Source organism: Varroa destructor, unplaced genomic scaffold (assembly GCF_002443255.2).
Source record: "Varroa destructor unplaced genomic scaffold, Vdes_3.0 BEIS01000006.1, whole genome shotgun sequence".
Taxonomy (NCBI): Eukaryota; Metazoa; Arthropoda; class Arachnida; order Mesostigmata; family Varroidae; genus Varroa; species Varroa destructor.
The window spans coordinates 16,123,390-16,143,587 of NW_019211459.1; the positions used below are offsets into that span (position 1 = coordinate 16,123,390).

General features: G+C 38.9%; 2 protein-coding genes across 20 annotated transcripts; one reads left to right on the forward strand and one right to left on the reverse strand.

Annotated features, from left to right (window-relative positions):
• Positions 1-590: 590 nt before the first annotated feature.
• GatA (glutamyl-tRNA(Gln) amidotransferase subunit A, mitochondrial) lies at positions 591-12,099 on the forward strand. 9 transcript variants are annotated; one of them, XR_015329659.1, is made up of 13 exons: positions 591-1,113; positions 1,909-2,164; positions 2,726-2,933; positions 3,635-3,741; positions 4,350-4,469; positions 4,819-4,950; positions 5,234-5,618; positions 6,250-6,348; positions 6,755-6,923; positions 7,116-7,309; positions 7,651-7,771; positions 8,171-8,410; positions 11,414-12,099. XR_015329659.1 is itself a non-coding variant. In XM_086992085.1 (12 exons), the coding sequence occupies exons 3-12, from the start codon at positions 2,868-2,870 to the stop codon at positions 8,266-8,268; spliced, it is 1,491 nt and encodes a 496-aa protein (XP_086848211.1). In that variant the 5' UTR covers positions 591-1,113; positions 1,909-2,164; positions 2,696-2,867; the 3' UTR covers positions 8,269-8,570. The 9 variants fall into 9 exon arrangements, 8 of the variants coding, with proteins under 8 accessions (XP_086848211.1, XP_022668638.1, XP_086848213.1 ...); XM_086992085.1 differs by lacking the exon at positions 11,414-12,099 and having other exon boundaries at positions 2,696-2,933; positions 8,171-8,570; XM_022812903.2 differs by lacking the exon at positions 11,414-12,099 and having other exon boundaries at positions 8,171-8,570.
• LOC111253477 (sesquipedalian-1-like) lies at positions 9,002-20,186 on the reverse strand. Of its 11 annotated transcripts, none has more exons than XM_086992093.1 (9): positions 20,048-20,186; positions 14,296-14,453; positions 13,599-13,752; positions 12,210-12,329; positions 12,001-12,067; positions 11,697-11,776; positions 11,406-11,541; positions 10,984-11,166; positions 9,002-10,675 (listed from the first exon to the last, which is right to left on the reverse strand). In XM_086992093.1, exons 3-9 carry the CDS (start codon positions 13,706-13,708, stop codon positions 10,646-10,648), a joined length of 726 nt encoding a protein of 241 aa, XP_086848219.1. In that variant the 5' UTR covers positions 13,709-13,752; positions 14,296-14,453; positions 20,048-20,186; the 3' UTR covers positions 9,002-10,645. The 11 variants fall into 11 exon arrangements, with proteins under 11 accessions (XP_086848219.1, XP_086848221.1, XP_086848220.1 ...); XM_086992095.1 differs by lacking the exon at positions 20,048-20,186 and adding an exon at positions 17,472-19,239 and having other exon boundaries at positions 13,599-13,709; XM_086992094.1 differs by lacking the exon at positions 20,048-20,186 and adding an exon at positions 18,828-19,233.
• Between the last annotated feature and the right edge of the window lie 12 nt (positions 20,187-20,198).

Below are 20,198 nucleotides of genomic sequence, written 5' to 3' on the forward strand. Positions count from 1 at the left end.
TGCTGCTGCTGCTGCTGTTGCGGCGGTGGCAGCGGCGGCTGCTAAAGCGGCCGGTCCTTTTCGTCACTCTCCCGTTAAATTTACACGAGAGGGTAAAACAGAAGCGACAGCGCTCTATCTGCCTCCCTATGTGTCTTTGATTATGCAGATGATGTCAATGTGTACATTTGCGAGCGCGAAATGGATGCTCGTTCCAGCCGATATGTTTATACATTCTAATAAAATGTATTATGTTCTGTTGTCTCTCTCAATGCAAGCTCGTAAAAGCAAGTCTGATGATACCCGCTGCTAGCAATGGCCGTTGCCTGTCCACAAATCGCTTAACTCACAGCTGCAGCAGTGGCACTAATTGTAACGCACCAGAGCGGCGGCAGTTTGCCACCACACATGGATCCGGTAGACGTATGGAGAAGGGAGATGGCCACTAGCGCGCCAAGAGTGCAGACGGCAGCAGAAGCATCAGTATCAGCGGGGGCTGCTGAGATACGAGCAGCTCCTGCCGCACAGTCAGCCTAAGAGTCATAACAGAAAATACTTTCTTCCTCTTTCACTCGTAAACACAGAATCCAGGGGCAATAGCAGACTACCTCTCAGCTGCCACCGCTGAATGTAGCGGCAAAAACAGCGACGAGAACAAATTCTTAACTGCCACTGCTCTGAGAATAGGAGGCGTGGAAGAAATAAAGAAACCGCGGAGAAATAGATAAAAGGATAGAAAGTGACAGAAAGTGCAGCGTTCACGGAAAACAGACAGCGCATAGCTTTTTTTCTTTATGCGCCCTCGAACAGGGACGCTAAGGCACTTATTATTACACTGGATGCACAACGACAACAGAAATACGGCGAATAGGGGGCCAAAAAAATGTTCTCCAGTCCGCTTTGGAAATCGATAATTACGTATTCATGCCATTGCAGAAATCACGTTGCCAAAAAGAACTCAAGTTAACTGTAATAAGCCCATCTTCGAAACACTACTTCTCTAATTTGTCTCTTTAATTTGCCACCTTGTGCTTCGTCTGCGTGTACTCCTCCGTATGCATTGGAGGCTTGTCTATGTAACTGGTGGCTTCGCTGTTCATTAGGCGACTCTTCACTGTTAAGCAGTGGGAAAATGTAAGTAAAGTATCTCGCTAATTAAAGATCATAAGCTCAAGCGTGTCAGCTGTTTATTCCACAAAGTATACAATGTAAAATATCAAGAAATATATATGAATATAAGCAAAGAGCGCTCTCCTCGCGGCTGATACCAACGCTACATTTGTCTGCTTCATAAAATATATATGTCTAATTTGGCTAGTATGCGTATAAATACTACGCAGAAAACAGTTGCAAAAAATGTGTCTCCCAAATCAGTGTGAAAGGGAAAAAGAAACAAAAGTGAAACACCTTTACAGTGTCGGAATGGCTGCTCAGATGGTAATAGTTAACTCAATCGAACTTAACAATATGCTTTTTAGTACGTCTCTCATGTATCTCTTACCTCTTAGTCTAAGGGTCATTGGTAGAGTAGTCGTTACCGCCTTGAAAATACATTTAGAAGTAACCCTACAATCGAGTGCTTCTAGAAATAAAAAATCTCTATCTATAATAATTGTTGGTAAATATAATAACCTACTTTGTTCGCGCAAGTTGCACAGCATTCAACACTTCATTGTTAAATATCCCGTTTTACTAACTTAATGAACTAATCTCTACATATTATATATATTTTCTAACAGAAAGGTATAAGGCACAAATAGTACGGTGATCCGATGTAGTGTCGCCTATGAACTTGTTATGCTCATTTTTATTTAAATAATTTCCCCGCAGTTTTTTAAAGAAAAACTCATTTAGGTAAATGTTTTTTATTACAACCTTGCCGATAGATAAGTGTGGAAAGCCCGCCACTACTCAAAATGTTTTTTCTAGGAAGAATAAGCAGTGTTTACTGACTTAGCTCAGTGGTAATTTGGAGACCAGCTGAGGAAGCGTGAACTGCGGAAGAAGTCAGCTGACCCGCTAGACTGACAAGCTTCTGTAGGTTGAATCCCTCTGGCCGGAGTTTAACACTGTACCTCGTACTATTAACTACTGTCGACGAATTTATTTAGATTCTGCTCCATGCAAGTGTTTCTACTATTTTTGACTAAGCTGTGACATATTCAAAGTACAGCAAGTATGTCAGGTAATGCGCGGTCTCGGCCTAAATTCATATTATTCTTTCAAAGTATTTTGAAAGATCCGCTTGTACCTTATGTTAATCTAGTGTATATATCAATCTTCAACATGATATCTGATCGAACGAAGTAGCACTTCCATAGTGGCTTATTGAGCATGTTTCGAGTACTGCGCAACGCATGAAAGCGTGTTACAAGAAACCTTCTGAAGTTTATAAGAACTTCCACATAGCTGTAGCACTTAGGCAGGTGTAGAAGGTGGAAAATTACTAAGTGGACTCGTTGCGCTCTCACCTTACTTTCTAATAAGGACTTATAAATCTTGCCGCTTTTATCTGACAGTTAAGGGTCAATCAATAAGTTTTAACACGACTCAATAGAGTCGTGTTGTACAAGTTAAGAGCTGTATGGATTTATTGTTCCGATTGTTTATAATGAAATCTGAAAAAAAAACCGATTCAGTGTTTGCCTGGTTCAGTGCCCAACTAGAAACATATCGTTAAACATGTCTTATTAATAAAAATTCTATGCTTTTCTAGAATTGTGCACTTTTTTGGCTTGATCTCCAGGAAAGGACTGAAGTGTCGAAATTTAGTGATTTCCGTTGCTTAATTCTAGTGTTTTTACGAGTGAGTGTAAAGCTTTGCTGCCAAAACGATCATCTATCTGAATAATGTCCTAGCCAAGGAATCGAGCCACTCGATTACGATCATGCTTATTGACGGCATCGGTGGGATTAGCCGAGGGTTACTTTCCAAAGCGCTGCTTCCATCTGAGGTTTGTTCTGAGTTCAATATACAAACTAATTATTTACTAAATTCCGATATAAATCGAAATTATTTTGCAAAGAGTGTAAGAACGGAAAACAAGTGCGAAAATACAAACCCAAAGAGTGTTAGCTAGAAAGTGCTACCGTTTTCAGGATTCCAACATTAGCTTTTCCTTCTTTTTTTTTCGAGATCTATTCCATGTCATTAATTAGTACAAAACTATTTCGCAGTTTCTTTTTAAAACTTTGTATTCTTGAAGATCTTCGAGATTTTTCGCTTTTTTTCGTAGTTATGACACAATAACAGCCTCATAGTGAATCCACCGTGAAACTTTCATTTCGTCTGTATTCTGTAGCTTTTGTTACGTTAGTTCCTATTTTAGTCTACTTTTTTTGCTGATTATTAGCAAAAAATGCGAAAAGAAGTTCAAATAATTTAATATTTTTCTTGATTCAGTTACACTTTTGTCCTATAAATCAAGCATACCATTCATGCAAACTATTAATGCCAATAAAATAACCTTTATTAATAAAGTAAACACTGAACAGTACGTATACGTGAGAAGAAGATGAAATAAGTTATGTTAAGGTCACTTATCTCTGCGGTAGATGTACTAAAGTCTACCGTCCTCCTCGTCATACTGACATGCATTAGTATATTAGCATTGACTACAACTGAAATTCGGGGTATGCTGCTTTGCTTCCGTAGGTATGTTCTGCTTCGCTACGGCGCATCAAAACAACACGAGACCTCAATGCGTATATTACTGTCACAGAAGAGTATGCTCGTGTCCGGGCTGGACAAGGCGACAAACGGTAAGCGGCGTTATTTTTGAGTAGATTTTGCATAAATATCCAAATCAACAGCGACACGCTGTGTACAAAGTCAAACTTATAACTATGAATCCTCTGCTATAATTCCCAGCTATTGATTCAATGTAGCGTTGGCCCGAAAACCTGAGCTTTGAGCAATAAAATATTTTTTTTACCCCAGTCCTTCAAATATTTGACATTCGGGATAACTTATTATAGTTTTTGCAATTCTCAGAAATGGGACATTAAACTAAAATAATAATACAATAATTTTAAGTGTCGATAATAGCGTTTCCCTAAGGTATTTCAATACTTATTCCTTTTCCGAGCTAACTTTTAGGGCTATTTTTGTCTAATGTAACCAATACTACACATTCATAGAAATTGTTGACCACCGGTGCATTTCAATAGATTAATAATAAGTATATTTTTCTATGCCGCTTATCTAATGGATTTTTTGAGGAGGTCTGTGCTATGTTATTGAGGATAGCGTTAAATTTTGGATACCTTACGTGTACGAACGCATGCAAAATTAAGGTAGCGGCAGCTCCTAGTTAGTTTTATTCATAGTTTATTCTTTGGTCTTGCTTCCACACCAATCTTGCCTACAGATGCGAGGCCGGAAAGATGTTACCTCTTGACGGCGTGACAGTTGCTGTTAAGGACAATTTCTGTACAGCTGGGACGCGGACTACGTGTGCCTCGTCGATGCTTCACCAATTTGTACCACAGTGAGTTTGTCTGACATTGACCAGAGTGAAGCGGGCTCTTTGTTTGGGTTTTACGTTGTACCGAAGGCTGGTTCGAGTTTTATGTTTGCCACCGCAGTTGGGCTTTCCATTAGACGATCGGTTTCTTGTACGAAACGAAATATGTCTTCTCCCGGATTCGAACCTAAACCAGCACGTGTCCTTAAGATATAGTTTCTTTACAATGGATTGGATATTTTAGTTAAAATATGATTTGAAAGCATCTTTTATCTAGCGTGGATCACGATCTTTTTCCGAATTATGTAACTAGCAAAAACCATGTTAGTATAATTATAATTTTTATCTTTATCATGTCATATTACTCTAATAGGTACACAGCCACTGTTGTGGAAAGACTAGAACAGGCTGGTGCGATCATCGTTGGAAAAACAAATTTAGACGAATTTGCCATGGGAGCCGGAGCCACTGACAGTATGTTTGGCCCTAGCAAAAACCCCTGGAGGTAAATGCTGCGATTGCACTATCTCATTTCGCAAAAATTGAACATAGATGACAAGCTAGTCTTGTACAACAAAGAAAATCAGCTTTAAGCTTTATTAGTAAGGCGTGTATTAATGATTTACTGAACCCCTATAGGCATTTGTCGAAATACTGTGCATCATAGTCTTTCGATATATGCTTTATTGTCCGTGTGAACTGTTGGCCAGTATCTGTCCAATAATGATCTCTGATACAAGTGAAAACTAACAATTAATAGTATGATCTCATACGTTCGTACGGACCAGATATGAAAGCGCAAACGACGCTCTTGAGGGGGATTTCTACATCACTGGCGGTTCGAGTGGGGGTTCCGCTGTCGCCGTTGCTTCTGGGACGTGTTTTGGCGCTGTCGGTTCGGACACCGGTGGTTCAGTGCGAAATCCAAGCGTGCGCTGTGGAGTACCAGCGTTGAAACCAAGTTATGGCGCCCTATCTCGACACGGGCTCATCCCGCTGACACATTCGCTCGATTCGCCGGGCCTCATAGCATTGAGGATTGATGATCTAGCCACGTTTTTTTTTATCTGCGTCGGCAAAGATAGTCGTGATCCTACCACGATCGACACAAGCAAATATTTCGCTGCTAAGGATTTGCAACTGGATTCTACACCAACATGGAACGGACTCAAAGTAGGTATCGGATGAGATATTACTGATGTTGCAAATAACCGTTAATTTCATTTCTCGGTGACCTACAACATTATGTACCGTTACATTAAGTGGTATTGGAGAAGCGTTATAATTTTTAGTGTGACTTATAATTTACTTAATGAGTTGTGGTAGTAACGTATTTGTACTGGTAATGTAATGCTTTAGCATAACATAAATGTTTGACCAATATGGTTTACTCAAGAGAAGCATCCCTTGAGATCTGCAGAGGTGACGCTAGGCAATTTAACAGTCTATACTTGAGCAACTTACCATAATCCAAGTAATGGGCCGTATCCTAAACTCGGAAGACAAACGCTGACAGAAATTGTTAGGCGTCAACTAGAAGCTAAATAGTTTTTATTTTCGTTTGGATACAACTTTCTATCCAAAAATGTGTTGTTATTTTTTATATGTATTAGACGTACATTTATGACAAAATGCATAAGAAAAACCGAATTGTTGCTTTTAGCTCCGCGGGATTAAGCGGTCGCTCGAGGACTCGAAACCAAAAAGTCCGCAGTTTAGATTTAGTTGAGCATATATAACTTAATGCGCTCTTGCAAATTTGTTAATAAAGTAAATCGTTACTTTATTATTTTCATTTTCACAGGTTGGGATACCGCAGGAATACTTCTGCCCGGGAATGCAAGATGAGGTGGTCAATCTTTGGCGAGACGTAGCTGACCTGATGGCTAAGCAGGGGGCAAAGGTATAGGTATATGTATCAAGCTAGTGAGCAGCAATCATTGTCAGTCTCTGAGATATCAAGGAGTAACACATTCCATTAAATGATGTACTTATAAGTACGCATATAAGTACATATGGGTAATATAAGTATAATATAATTCGATTCGAAAGAGTTATGTATTATAACTCTTTTGAATTCAACAGATGTATGATTCTTCATAAAATTCTATCTAATAATATGACACAGTTTTCGTGGCAGTCAGGCAACTCGAGGAAAGTTACGCCTTTTAAAATAATCTACTTTTCTATAAAATTTCTGCTATCATACAGTATACATTATTAAACTAGCCTTTAATACATTTAGTTAGTACTATTCGTAGTATGCTACTTAGGCGGTTGTTCGTTTATTCTAAATGTAACACACACAGGTAGTTCCCGTAAGTCTTCCCCACACGCAATATTCTCTCCAGTGTTACTCCGTGATCAACTGTTGCGATGTAGCCTCGAATCTGGCATGCTACGATGGTCTCGAATACGGGTGCCGTGCGGACAATATGTCGTCTATCGAAAGTCTTTTCGCAGATACACGTTCCGAAGGTACGTGGAGAACTTTGGTAAAACAATATTCTGTACCGTATATTCTCATTATTAGCTGCGGACAACTACAGTTCTCTCTATTTTTAGTTTCAAACTCATTATTGTAGGTATTTTATGCTTTAGGCAAGAAGTTTTCCAAACGTGATGATTTCGATGTAATATTGCTCTTTCTGTTGGCATGCCGTCGATTAGGATTTAGCGAGACAGTACGTGGCCGGATCTTATGCGGGAACTATTTTCTCCTCCGAGAAAATTATGACAAGTATTTCCGACAAGCGATGCGGCTACGGAGATTAATAAAAGACGATTTTACACGCGTATTCGAGCAGGTCGACCTATTGCTTGCCCCAGTTACTCTTACTGAGGCTGTCCTCTACTCGGAATGGGTAAGCGTTTGTTCCAAAAATTTCTACATCTGTTTCTTGAAATGCGGCAGACTTATTATTTTTTTTAATAAAACTGATATAAAACCTGCGTCATATCAAATAGATGATTTCTGAAACGATGGGGGGTTAGGTGCACTATACCTGAACTGTAACTTCTATTCATAGCTGTAAATTGCGATATTTTTTTGTTAATTGAAAGTTATGGTGTTCTTTTTAACCGATCCTTCTTTTATATAGGTAGCCTTAATCCAAGGCACCTCTACACAAGCTTAAGTGTATAATGTAAGCGGTTCATTGTGCAACCGTTAATGCGGATGTGATCATTTGTGATAACCGTACAGGTAAAAAAAGACAATCGGACCCGAACAGTTTTAGAGGATTACTGCACGCAGCCGGCTAATCTTGCCGGTCTTCCAGCTCTTAGCTTGCCTTGTCGGCTGTCCCGTAAGGGACTACCATTGGGTACGTGTATACGACCAATTAGTGTGATTCTTTACTAAATTCTTGTTAGAAAAAAATCCTTCGCAATCTAATAGCAGACACTGGATTACGTTACTGTAGTCTCTGCTCTGTCAGATACTTCGATTGTATAGAATGTTACAAGTGTAAAGTAAGAGCCTCTACAATAAATTGCTAGGAATAGTATCCCAAAGAAAAATAAAGCAAGTAATACACAATGCATTTAGCGCTTCCGTGCCGTTCTTTATCTATACAGGAATTCTATACTGTGGCCGTACAATTGTGTCGCAGATATTGAAGAATTACGAAATTAAGCTTGTGAGCGCTAAACCCGACTGCAGTGTTTTAAGTTTTAGTTCGACTCATTCCAACATGAAATTATCTTTTGTGCATTTTTTGTAGGCCTCCAACTAATAGGGCCGTACCTGAGTGAACTCAGACTTCTGAGCGCTGCTAAGCGGTTGGAAATGGAAATGGATTTTCAGCATTCGTGCAAGTAGATAGGGCATTTTAGAGTTGCGGTGTTGGTCGGTCTCGATCTACGGTTGTTGAAAACGAAAAATGAAGTATCTTATCGTGTTTCGATGCAGTGGAACCTTCTAAAACAGAGAAATGCAAGGTCGTCTCGAAAGAACGGAGAAGGTCAGCTCATTAAATTAAAAATTAGTTATGAGAAATCGTTTTTCACAGTTAAAATATTCGTGCAAATAGGTACGCCTCGTCTACGAAGCGTTGGCGACTTCTACGGCTGTTCATCTAGGCTTATATTTAATAAATGGAACTAGTCGATTAATTGTTATAATTTACATGTATTCATAACTTCGTCGTACATTTTCGTTTCTTACAATTTATAATGTACCAAAGAACCTAAGAGGAACTCTGGGTATCTCGCTTAGAAGTTTTCCACACGGGCGTAAGATGGCAATGCTCTATTGTTCTAGAGTCGAGTAAGTTGCTATTAAAACATTTCTCTGTTGCGATCTAGCTTATAGTTTTGACGTAATTTGACGTAAAAGCGGGCGTTTAAATTTAAAAAAATTATATATCTTTATCTCATTAAATTTGAACACATTGTGAAGAGAAGCAAACATTTCATTTCTATATTTCTAGCGGAGCACTATGTTTCTGTGCTGACGGTATCCCGCCTACTTATTTTCACAATGCCGCGAAAGAAACGTGTTAACTTAAAATTATACTAAAATATTTCAATTATCGAGAAAAAACTCACTTAAATTGGACATTAATACTTTATTTTTTCGTATTTACATAGTAGTACTAAAGGTAACGTTAAAGACTAGAAGGTGTTTATTTTGTACATTCATTAATGTCTCAGGTAGTTAATGGTATTGCATCCGGTATCGAACATTCATTTTCCTCTAGCTGATTTATCCTATAGTAATGTTTCAGTTCTTCGACACCCGTGACTCTAATAAACAAGCAAAAATGAGAAATATACTGAAGCGACATTTTTCCGTGCACTCCTTAAGCTTCGGCTGAAGTCATTACCTCAACCACACGGTTAAGCTCCAGTTAAAATATAGCCATCTGTATGTCTCCACGCCGTTGAGTCCCACGTAGCGTTACATTATGACTAAAAACACCATTAACCTTATTTGATCGTACACATCGCAGGCTTTCGCTTCATGAAAAAGTACCCAGCTGTGCCTTTTGCTATATCGCGCAAAACTTCCCTAGCTGGTGACTTCCTGGTTAAACGAGTTACTTTAAACACGTGAGACGCGATTTAAGCAGGATCCTATACTTTGTATATTGCTCATGTCGTTGTATCAATTTATTGGTTATTTTTAGATCTGTATGTACATATATAGAACGATGTTATCGCAACTGGCAACGCGGATTATGTTGTCGTGTGTACCTCAATGTCATTTCTATCTCGAAACAGAAGAGAATATTAGAATCGAACCCGACTGAAAAAGTGCATCATGTGAGGGTTATGCATCTTTCCAGATTACTGGTTTTGGCAATCGCAGTTTTTGTTTTTATTTTTTTATTATATTGCAATACGAGCATACAATTAACAATAAGATGATTAGTGGTATTTGTCGTTGCTAAAGTTGCTGGTCAACGCAGTATATGCTCAATCTGGTTTATGCGATATTACCTATTTTTAATCTATTTACACGTCGCTTTGATTCTCGCGTTCGGACAGCGATCCACAATCTACTTTTTTTTTATATTGTTATCTTCAACCTTTACTGCTGCCTCTGACGTACATTATTGAATCGAGATCGAGATCAACGGCGCTTTGAATGAAGCCAGAACAGCGTATCGCGAAACGATCGTCACATAATGATAGACAGTTAAGCCGTGATATCATTATGAACTCACTTCAGAGTTCTAAAACGTATACTATTCGCAGCTATTTCGCAGAAGTTTAAAAAATTATACCGAGGTAATTCAGAGAAACCTTTATACCAGGGCGGATTTATAAGTACCTTATACGTAGCAAGAATTATTTGAGGATATATTTGATTAAACCAAATAAAGCGATAAAAACACGACAAAATCAAGTAGGGTATGCAAAAATTTACTGTGTTTGTGTGTAGTGGGAGTAACACTAGTTGTAGACATGGATAAAACGATGAGTACTCTTATTTATAATATCATTGATACCTTTTATAACCAATAGCGTTTTTTCTTACGAATGCGTTTCGGCGAAGTTTGCAAACTTCCCAGACATTTCAGATCTGCACCGTCCGCCAAAGCGACTCCGCTGCTTAGATTAAAAACACTAACCGCAGGTGGTCGTACTGCTAAAACGGAGTAGTAGATTAGGATCTCCCGCCGAAAATTGTTTGTTCTAAATATTTGTGCACAGGCACGCCTGCATAGCTCGAGTTCGCAAACAGCCTGCCATCACAACTGGATGAGTCGACAGCTTAGAACCTGAAATATAAAAGACAATCCTCAATATGCTCCACCTTCATAGACGTACTTCGCGTGCTTGTTGTCTACTAGAATAGACTTGTTTGTTAGTGACAGAGATGACCTTTCCTCATTTTGAAACCGCTTACGATTCGTCGTTAGATACTGCACGTCGTTTTAAAATAAAAGCAAGCTTCTACATATAAGAAGAATACTCGCATGGATCTCATAAACTGTGGAAGTGGGGGAAAGAAATTCGTGCAGGTTATTCAGTACCTGGATAACAAATTGGTAACGACAAAAACATACCAGAAAATTATGTGCCCTACCTGTTGGATTTGATTGGCGTATCTCGCGTGCAGTTCACTGAATGTTACGGGTGTTCTCGTCGCCTGCTGAGTGGCCGTAGCTGACTCGTAGTTAAACGGGTTGAATTCGATCACAGCCGGCGGCTGTGATTGTTTTGAGGCTGAATTTTTTTTGCGTAACGGAGCGCTAGGTTTGATATCGAGCTGTTGAGCGAGAGCACGTATAACTGATTTGTTTGCATAATTTTGGTATCAAAAAAGGAAATGATAGTGAACGCCTAATTAGCGGTGTTCTTATTTAAAAAAAACTAACTATGTGCGTCGACTGTCTTTATGGAACGATGCATCGCTCCCGCATACCGATGAGCAGACTGTAACTAAATTTTTAAAAAATCGCTGGCAAACATCGCTACGTCGCACCATCCTAACATCTAGTATCTTACCACTGTAGGCGCCGAGGATACGGTAATCGACTTACTAAGCGACTTCTCGAGCGCCGGTCCCAAGGGCGAATGTGATGAAGTCACCGCTCCTGATTGTTCAGGCTGCGTTGAGGAGGAGCGGATCTCATCGATTTGCCTAAAAAATATAGATGAAGCACACATAAATAAGCACTTATTTTTACATTCAAATACTTGTTCACCTTAATATCTATTCTAAAATTATTTTAAAAAATCAAAACGACCGCTTAGCGCAAAATGTCGTTTATCATCCCACTCAAATGCTGTGCAAACCTTTGCAGTTCGGCCACTGTGTTGCGCAGAAAATCATAGTTGGCGCAAGATAACGCTTTCATCCATCCCTCCATATCTTCCTGTAAAATCGGACACATTAACATTTCGTTTTGATATGATAATGAAAATCGCGGATATTACGGCCGACTTTTAAGTAATTTTCTAGCTAAACCTGTACTCTAGTTCAAAGTTGGAAGAATTATTTATATTTGATCTTCGTTTGGTGATCAAAGCGCGAACTAGATCATCCCAACTGACTTAAATGGCCATCTCAATAAATCATTAACGTGTAAAAGATGTGCACCTGAGAATCTGCTGCCAGTGTGTATGTTCGCACGCCTTGCCCATGAAAGATAATCAAAAAAGCATATCTGTAATACGGAATAAAGAACTCGGCCGGTTAGCTCAACGTTTTCCTTCATCGCGTTTCTGGTGTGCACTGCACGCTCATAGATAAGTGGTATAAAATATGGCAATCGTAAACTAAAAACCATTAGAAAAATCCATACTTACCTTTCGGTTTCAGAGCACTCGGCTAGTTCTATTGAACAACCTTCTAACACAATCAGACCGACAGGTTCCCGTTCTGGTCGCTCAAAGTAAAACAACAAATTTCCTCGTAGCACAAACCATCTGAAAAGGCAAATTCACACGGTGTTACCTCTTCACCTAAGCTACATTATTACGGGAGCACTTATTACACGTCAGTAACTAAATTTGTCCCGAATTGAGTCAAATTCAGACACGATACCAGACTTAGACTGTCATATATAGGTGAAGTTAGTCCTCAACTAGTAAATTCCTTATATAAGAGTAAGACGAATATTTTTAAATGGACACGAACCACACAGATTTTCTCTTCCATCGAGGATACTTACTATTAAGCAACAAAACGGTATCTTTGCAATTTTCTGTATAACTGCAGGTTTTAATGGTATTTGTTACAAAGACACAGAGAAGCTATGCAGGTTGGTTTTAACATAATCTATGTTTTAATGCCACCCAAGGAATTTCATCACGCCCGATAGTGCCGTATTTAGCGTAACAATCACTTGGGCGTAAGTACAATTGGTTTAAAAATGCTCATATTGCAATGTTAATAGACGAATTCCCAAAATATTAATGTAAATTAGGTTTACTACAAAAAATTGCCATTTGCATAAGAATTGTTGATTACATACTCAGATCAATCGAAAAACTAAAGGAGCACTTGTGGCTCAAATCTCCACGTAGCACAAATAAAATCGCCTACAGTTCCTGACATGAGCGCCATTTAATTGCGAGAAGATTGTCTTGCATGATGCCCTCGAATAATAGTTAAGTAAAGCAGCTCATTGTCGCTAGCTGTTGATAAAACGGGAAGGAGTCGGAATATAGGGGCACCAAATACATTACACTGTTTTCTTAGTAAACAATAGAAATATAGGGTTACGGAAATAGCCAAGGGCATTTATTACGGGTATTTTCCATGTTGTAGCTATCCTCCCGAGTTTCTCGTTTCATTACGTACTAACATATCGTTAAAAGTGGGCTCAAAGTCCATTATATGCTACGACTGAAATTAATGAAATAACTAAGTATATTTAACACAATTAGTAGACTTCCTATCGCTTGTAGTAATTTATAAAGCACCTCTTCTGACGCTGACGTGGGTTATCACCGTGCTCACTATACCGATTCGATTATAGCAACTATGACGACAGGCAGTTTTGATTGAAAGCTTTCAAAACCCAGAACACCCATTCAATTGTATTAATTACTCCTCTAATTCGATTTAAGGTAGACTCATTAACAGAACATAGGAGTGACACAGTTTTTCCAAAATCACTAATAAGGTAAATTCAACGAATGGCTAAAGGGCGCTGGCTATCATTTGTGATGGGATTAAACTTCCAAAGTTACCTCTTTTGGAAGTTCTTGTTGACTTCGCCACGCTTTAGCAGCCAACCGGCGCGGTCTGGGGGGGCCTTTGACACTGCCAATGCCACTAACTGTTTGACGTAGATCTTCATCCTAAAAAGTGTTTCAAATATAAGTCGCACTTACTGGCTGCTTCCTGTTAGGACAAATGACACAAAATCGACAAAGAAAATCGACAAACATCAGAGCATGCAGGTAGGCTTTACTTATATAATAAACAAATCATTACACTGATTTTATACATTTGGATGGCTATAGCTAACGTGTTACAGTCCTGTAATATGGCATGGGTGTTTTCATTTTAGCTCTTGTAAAATCACTGGATATGATTAATGGCTTCTGATTTTTCATGGATATAGATATTTTTCTTCGAAGGCTCAGTATTGCGTATAGCCTCCTTAAACGTAGTACCTGTATACCTAGCAAAAAAAAACGTGAGATGTGCATTTTCAAGAAACAAAATAATAAACAAATAACCTAAACCGAATATTAGCGATTTTCCCAACTGTTTCAGGTTAAAATACTGTAAGAGCCGGGAATATATTATTATTATTTATAGTATATTTATAATATATTATTAACGTAACTGCTTGCAAGTAGAAATAACGTTTTATAAAGCACGTTTTATACAACAAGGCTTGCTTTAGGATTACCAATAATCAAACTCAATTATACATGCCTTAATTTTATCTCGTCTTAATATTCTGCTTTCTTTCGCTCTGGTGACCTAATATAGACACAACCATCCCGAACTTCGCCGCTGGGAAATTGACATTTAGAGCAGTGTTTTATCATGACATCTAGGACAGCTTGCGACCCGTGATTGTGAGAAATGACCTGAGGAACCGAATACAATTTATATAAAAATGAATACTATTTTTTGTTTAATTGTTATCACTTATTGTACATAATTGTTACCATCAACCACTGTGGATGTAGCTTCAATCGTTGGCAACAACATGAAGACATCGGAAATATATGTTCGTTAATTATTTTTGCTTCTCAGACTGCAGTGAATACTCACATATTGGCTAGCCCTTTGTACCTTGACTATCAGACGGCCTCCTCAATCAGTAAACTTCATATCGGAGGTTTGGTAAGCAATTTAAATAAATAAAAAATATAATTCTTTGATGATGGACTTTTTCCTTAAAGTTGTTTATATTAAATCCATGAAAAACATAGTCAACCATACATATATTGTCACACATATCGGTGGTTGATGCTCAAGATTGACAACGGTCTTCGTTATTATCTACGAATTATTCTTAATTTCTAAAAGGCATGTTAAGCCCGCCTCATATGACCAATCCAGATTTGAGTTGTCTCCATGATAATGCAGTAGTAATTCCTTTGCTTGTTAAGCCTAGGCACACGTGGTACTTTAGGCTCGAATCCAGACGTAGACACACTTCGAGTCATGCTGGGAGCGAGTTGTCTTTTGTAATTCCGAATGGCGTACGTACCGGATGTAAAACACCAAAACTTTTCTTAGCCTAAATTTGAGCACTTAAGCAGTTAAGCGGTTACGCACCCCTAAGCAGTCTACCGTTGAAGCTTGGCAGCAAGGTAAGAACCCTGTTCAAGTTTACTAGGGTAGTTCAGTAAGCTCCGTTCCCGTAAGCAAATTTAAAAAATACAAATGCAATAAAAATAACCTTAGCACATGTATACTTTTAAGTCACAATAAGCAGCGAGCATTGGTCTTGGGAGGCTTTAGCCGTTTGCAGAAAATTTGTATGGTAGATAATGTTGTAATAGGGGTGCGCTAACAAATAAACCAACTCGATCTATTAACATCGACGAACCAGACCTGTTGCGGCAGAATGCTGTTTTAGCAGTTCAGTTAGCTCTTAAGAGAAAAATCAAAAGAAAATATTAAATTCATATAGAAATTTTAAATATTATAACATTATATTTATAGCGCTACTTGTTTCTCAGAACTATAGCTTTCACTAATGGGTATCTATACCCAATGGTTCAAACTCGCATAGGTCCTAAGTCAAGAACAGCTTTGCCTATTTGAGACACAAACGAAAATACTTCAGCGTTCCGAGATCACAAGGTACACTCGACGACGCAAAAAACTTCGAAGATCGTATACTACAGCAACCCGAGTCATTTGTGGCGTGAGCCGGCGACGTCATTAGGCTAAAGACTGTAAGCTTGTCTTGAGTGCTGATTCTATTTCAACCGAAATATATATATATATATATATATGTATAATCTTCATTGGAGCATCCTCAGCATACCCGTGCACCGATAATCATCTTTCAGCAACTTTTCTCAGTGTAATAATGGACTGTATGATGAGGTCAAGCACATTCGATTAATTTACCCCGCGCGTCATCTGAAATCGTTTTGAAACCTACTTAGCCACGAAGGAAGATGCATATCGGTTATAGCTGCTCGGCTGACCTTATACGAAGTCGTAGGTGTACGAATGTCATGTGTCAAACACACAGTGTTTCTCACTATCATTATTATTACCATGCAAAGTGAGAAATGCGAGCGTGGCTTGGCACAAACCTATAATAATATTGGTATTCAGGTAATAAAATTCTGGTGAGAGCACTCGAGGACAATGCCTGTGACTGTATCGGACTGCCCGGCATTAATGTTCGCCTTATAGATCGAATTTTCAGTCGTGATTCCTTATAAAACCACTGGCGAGTAGTTTTTCTTACTAGTCTAACAACTCGTTAATCTTTTTTTGATCCTATTACACCTATAACAATCCTTTAGATTAATAGTAACATCGCAAGAACAATAGAATATTAAAAATTTGGGTGTACCGAACAGATTTCACACTAGAAACCTAATCATTTCAATGTCTACCAACTTACCGTACTTGCGTGTATAGATGCATTAGGCCAGGTATTTTTAATATCTTTTTCATAGTTTAAAGCTAGGATTTCTACATGATAATAGTGAACAGTGAATGCATTTTCTAAACGACTCGAATATCGCTATTTTTTTCCGCTTGCTAATTATGTATAATGTAACAGGTGAATTGTTTACAGAACAGCTATAGTCACCGGCTTCTGTTGATATTACCGTGTTTTCATTCACTAGTGTATATATATATATCGCTATATTTTCTAGGTATAACAATGGCCACAAGAACAACCATAAAATAATTAGTGAGAAAACGGTATCTTGAAAATATTATTCCCCGGCAATGTTCGCGTGTTAAAAGCAACCGTTTGTAAATCATGCGTAACCCCTGTAGCAATGTATCATTACCTGCTGCTACGCAAGTAACGAAGACTTCGTTTTTCTAAAATAACAATATTTATAATAAATTTATTTCTCAATTTCCAGAAGCAATTCTATGCTTCAGTGCTACGTTTACCTCAGAGACCTTTCTCACTGTCAACAATAAGGCTGATCAAATTGCGAGTTAACTTAATTCTAGCTAAATACAGAAGTGAGATATAGAGAAATGAACATAGTTGTATTGGTGTAATAATAATATAATAGACTCTGTATATGTGAACAGTTCTATTTACCGGAGTCATTTACTCACATTACCGGCTAAAACTTTTAGCTGTGCGTCACGTTTCTTATATAAACGCAGAATGTAACTCAATTAGTGGTGTTGAAAATTCGTCCTGAATATCTACTGCCTTCTACCTAAATGAAGAATAAATAATTAGTCAAAGACAGAACACATTCTACACACCCACATATGTAATGACTTATAAACTCCATCGGGGTGTAATTTGGCAGGGGTATATAGCGCTTATAGAGATAAAGATAGACTATTTCTTTCATTCTCATAGAAAATAATGGGTCCGTTACGAGAACCTCGTGTTTTCTACTTCTGTTTAAATCAATCATATGGACACATACTTTAATTTGTTGTCCTGCTGCCACTAAAACTCTGTTGAACTAGGTTGTAAAAACAAATCAGTACGGAACAGATCCTTTACGTCAGATGGTCATCACACGGTTGATTGGCACTAGCATGTCTTGTTTCTATTCATTTACAGAGCACAGTCAGCTTTGTGTGGTGCTTTCTACACTGCAAGCTTCACGTAAATACGCGTTTGATCAATAACCACTAATTTTTTCGCGTATGGCAGATTTAGCAACTCGGCGATTACTAAAAACAGCTTTTATGGTCTCTTTATTGGTACTAACGAAATTACAACAGTAAGTACGATAACTATTATTATTACTAGCGACCATGACAGCACTTGCTAGCAACAGTTGGCGGCCCTAATAGTTAGCTTAATAGACTACGCCTTAGAACTGGACGAGGCACTAAGCACCAACGACAAGTCATGATATAAGACCATTTCTTATTCGCTGCAAAGTTAACCGTAGAGACAATAACAAGCGGGAAGCGCCTGCCGTTCCTTCTGTATTTAAAATATATCGCTTCAACACCAAGGCGTACCACCGTACACTCACTACTTCAAAGAAGCATCGTCTCGGTCACAAAGCATTACCAATGAGCACTGGAATTCGTTTGCAAGCTTACCACTCTTTTTTTCTTTTTCTTGTCTCGAGTATGCGAGCGTTGCCTCTTTGCCCACTTCTCTTTTATGATTCGAGTGAGCTTTTGTCGAATCAGTAAGCGCTACGCTTTCTGTCGACGTTGACGAACGAACAGCCAACAGACAGCGATCAGCCTGTCAGTTCAACGTGCCCCTGATGCGCGCCATTACTACTTCGTCAGCCTGCACTGTTACTGGCCTCATCTGCTTCGATCCACAGGTCTAAGCAAAGGCGATGCCTTTCTTTCCTTAATAACGGTCAATGTCGATCGAGCGAGCTTGTTTTTGTTTTCAGTTCCCCTGAGCTCAAGGAAGGTTTCCTCAATCAGTAGGCCTGCCAGGATACGGTGTGGCTTTCTCTTTTTCGACTCAATTAGCCGAAGACCGCGGCAGCTTCAACGATTCGGCAGGTTCTAGCACTTGACGTCATTAATCGACGCTGTTATTGTTAAACTACCCATTCGTATGTACAGGGTTACGAGATGCAATTGTAGTGCGTAAGGACAACGAGATATGACAAAACATAAGCTAGCAATGCCTTTTACGGTGAGAATAACTTGCGGTCGCTTCCTCCTTATCTCAAGTGCGTGCGGAAATTCCACTTAACTTCTGTATTATCTCTTATGTTTCCGTAATTTTTTTCTGCAGTGCGAGGAGAGCTAAATTGGTGTACTTATATACCGATGTAATAAGTAGTGCTACTCACAGACACCGCAAATAGTTATTATACAGTGGTCTGTAGCTTACTGGGCTACGCCGAGAGGAAAACACAGTCAACTCGGCTGGATGGAGCAACTAACAGAACACATTTCTATTGTTGCTGTTCATATGAGTATGCCGGTGTCCACTGCCATCATTCCTCTTACGCAAAGCTGTCATCTAGCCAACTCAGTGGGCGCGGCCATTTTGAAATAGCTGAGCATCCTCTCAGCTATTCTCTAACGGCGATCTTTGCTGACCTGACTTGCACTACCCTTCCCCTCGCTCGTAAGACTTTCCACATTTCGTTTCACATCCATTCAGAGCCGTGGGCCACTGTACAGATCTTTAAAACGCCATCCGGGTCATCCTGAAATGATCTCGTATAGGAATGGCGCTTCTTGCCATTGTCAATGTATGACAGCGCTAAAATAAGCACCATTGTTAATGAATGACGTATATGGCTGCGTAGAGTATTAAAAATGTACATACATGTACATAATTGTTTTTAAATAGCTATACGCAACTTACTGCCAAAACTTTTAGAATTTGTTTAAAATTTTTGATTCGCATATATCCCATCAAAATCGTACATATACCGCATAAAAGCCTCTGAATAAGTGACGGAATTTCGGCGTTGATAACTATTATAACATTCTACTGTTTATACTCATAACTATGGTAACAATGTCGAAGAACGTAATTTTCGATGTCTTATTTTTATATACATAGCAGAAATAAAACTGTACAATGGAGATTAGAGAAATTAGAGAAAAAGAAGAAAAACTCCAAAATAGCGATGTTCGCGAATATTTTCAAGCCTCCAGGAATCTATCCTACATCAGTCATTGAGGTGATTTCGAAGAACAAACACGTTCCACGTGTGTTCCGATAACAACTTTTGAATTTTTGCGCTACCACTCACCCTGCCCATTTCATGGCAAATAGCTGCGCTTGTGCCATCCTTTTAACGCAGTATTTCTAATTTAGAATCACTTTGTCGTACTTCGCACAACTTATATATGCGGTAGGATAGAAAGCTATCAACTAACAGGGTTCTACAGATCGTCACGTTAGAGCTCATTCTTTACCTATTCTTGGTTTTACTTTTTTGTTTAATCGATCTCACAGCAGTTCTTTATATCTCAGTTATATTTCTTTTCAGCATGTCCCGTGCCTTCAATAAAAGCATGTTTTCGAAGTTATTCTAAAAGGGTTGGAATTTACCAGTCATATATGCAAGGTACGGGATAGTCTGCGTGTTGTCAAATGAGCACTGCTGCTTTTCTGCGCTGGCCGGTCCGCCCGCCCGCTCACTGAGGGCCTCTGCTAATGCACCGAGCGGCCGAGCACCAGCATCGGCTATTTCCCGCTGCCC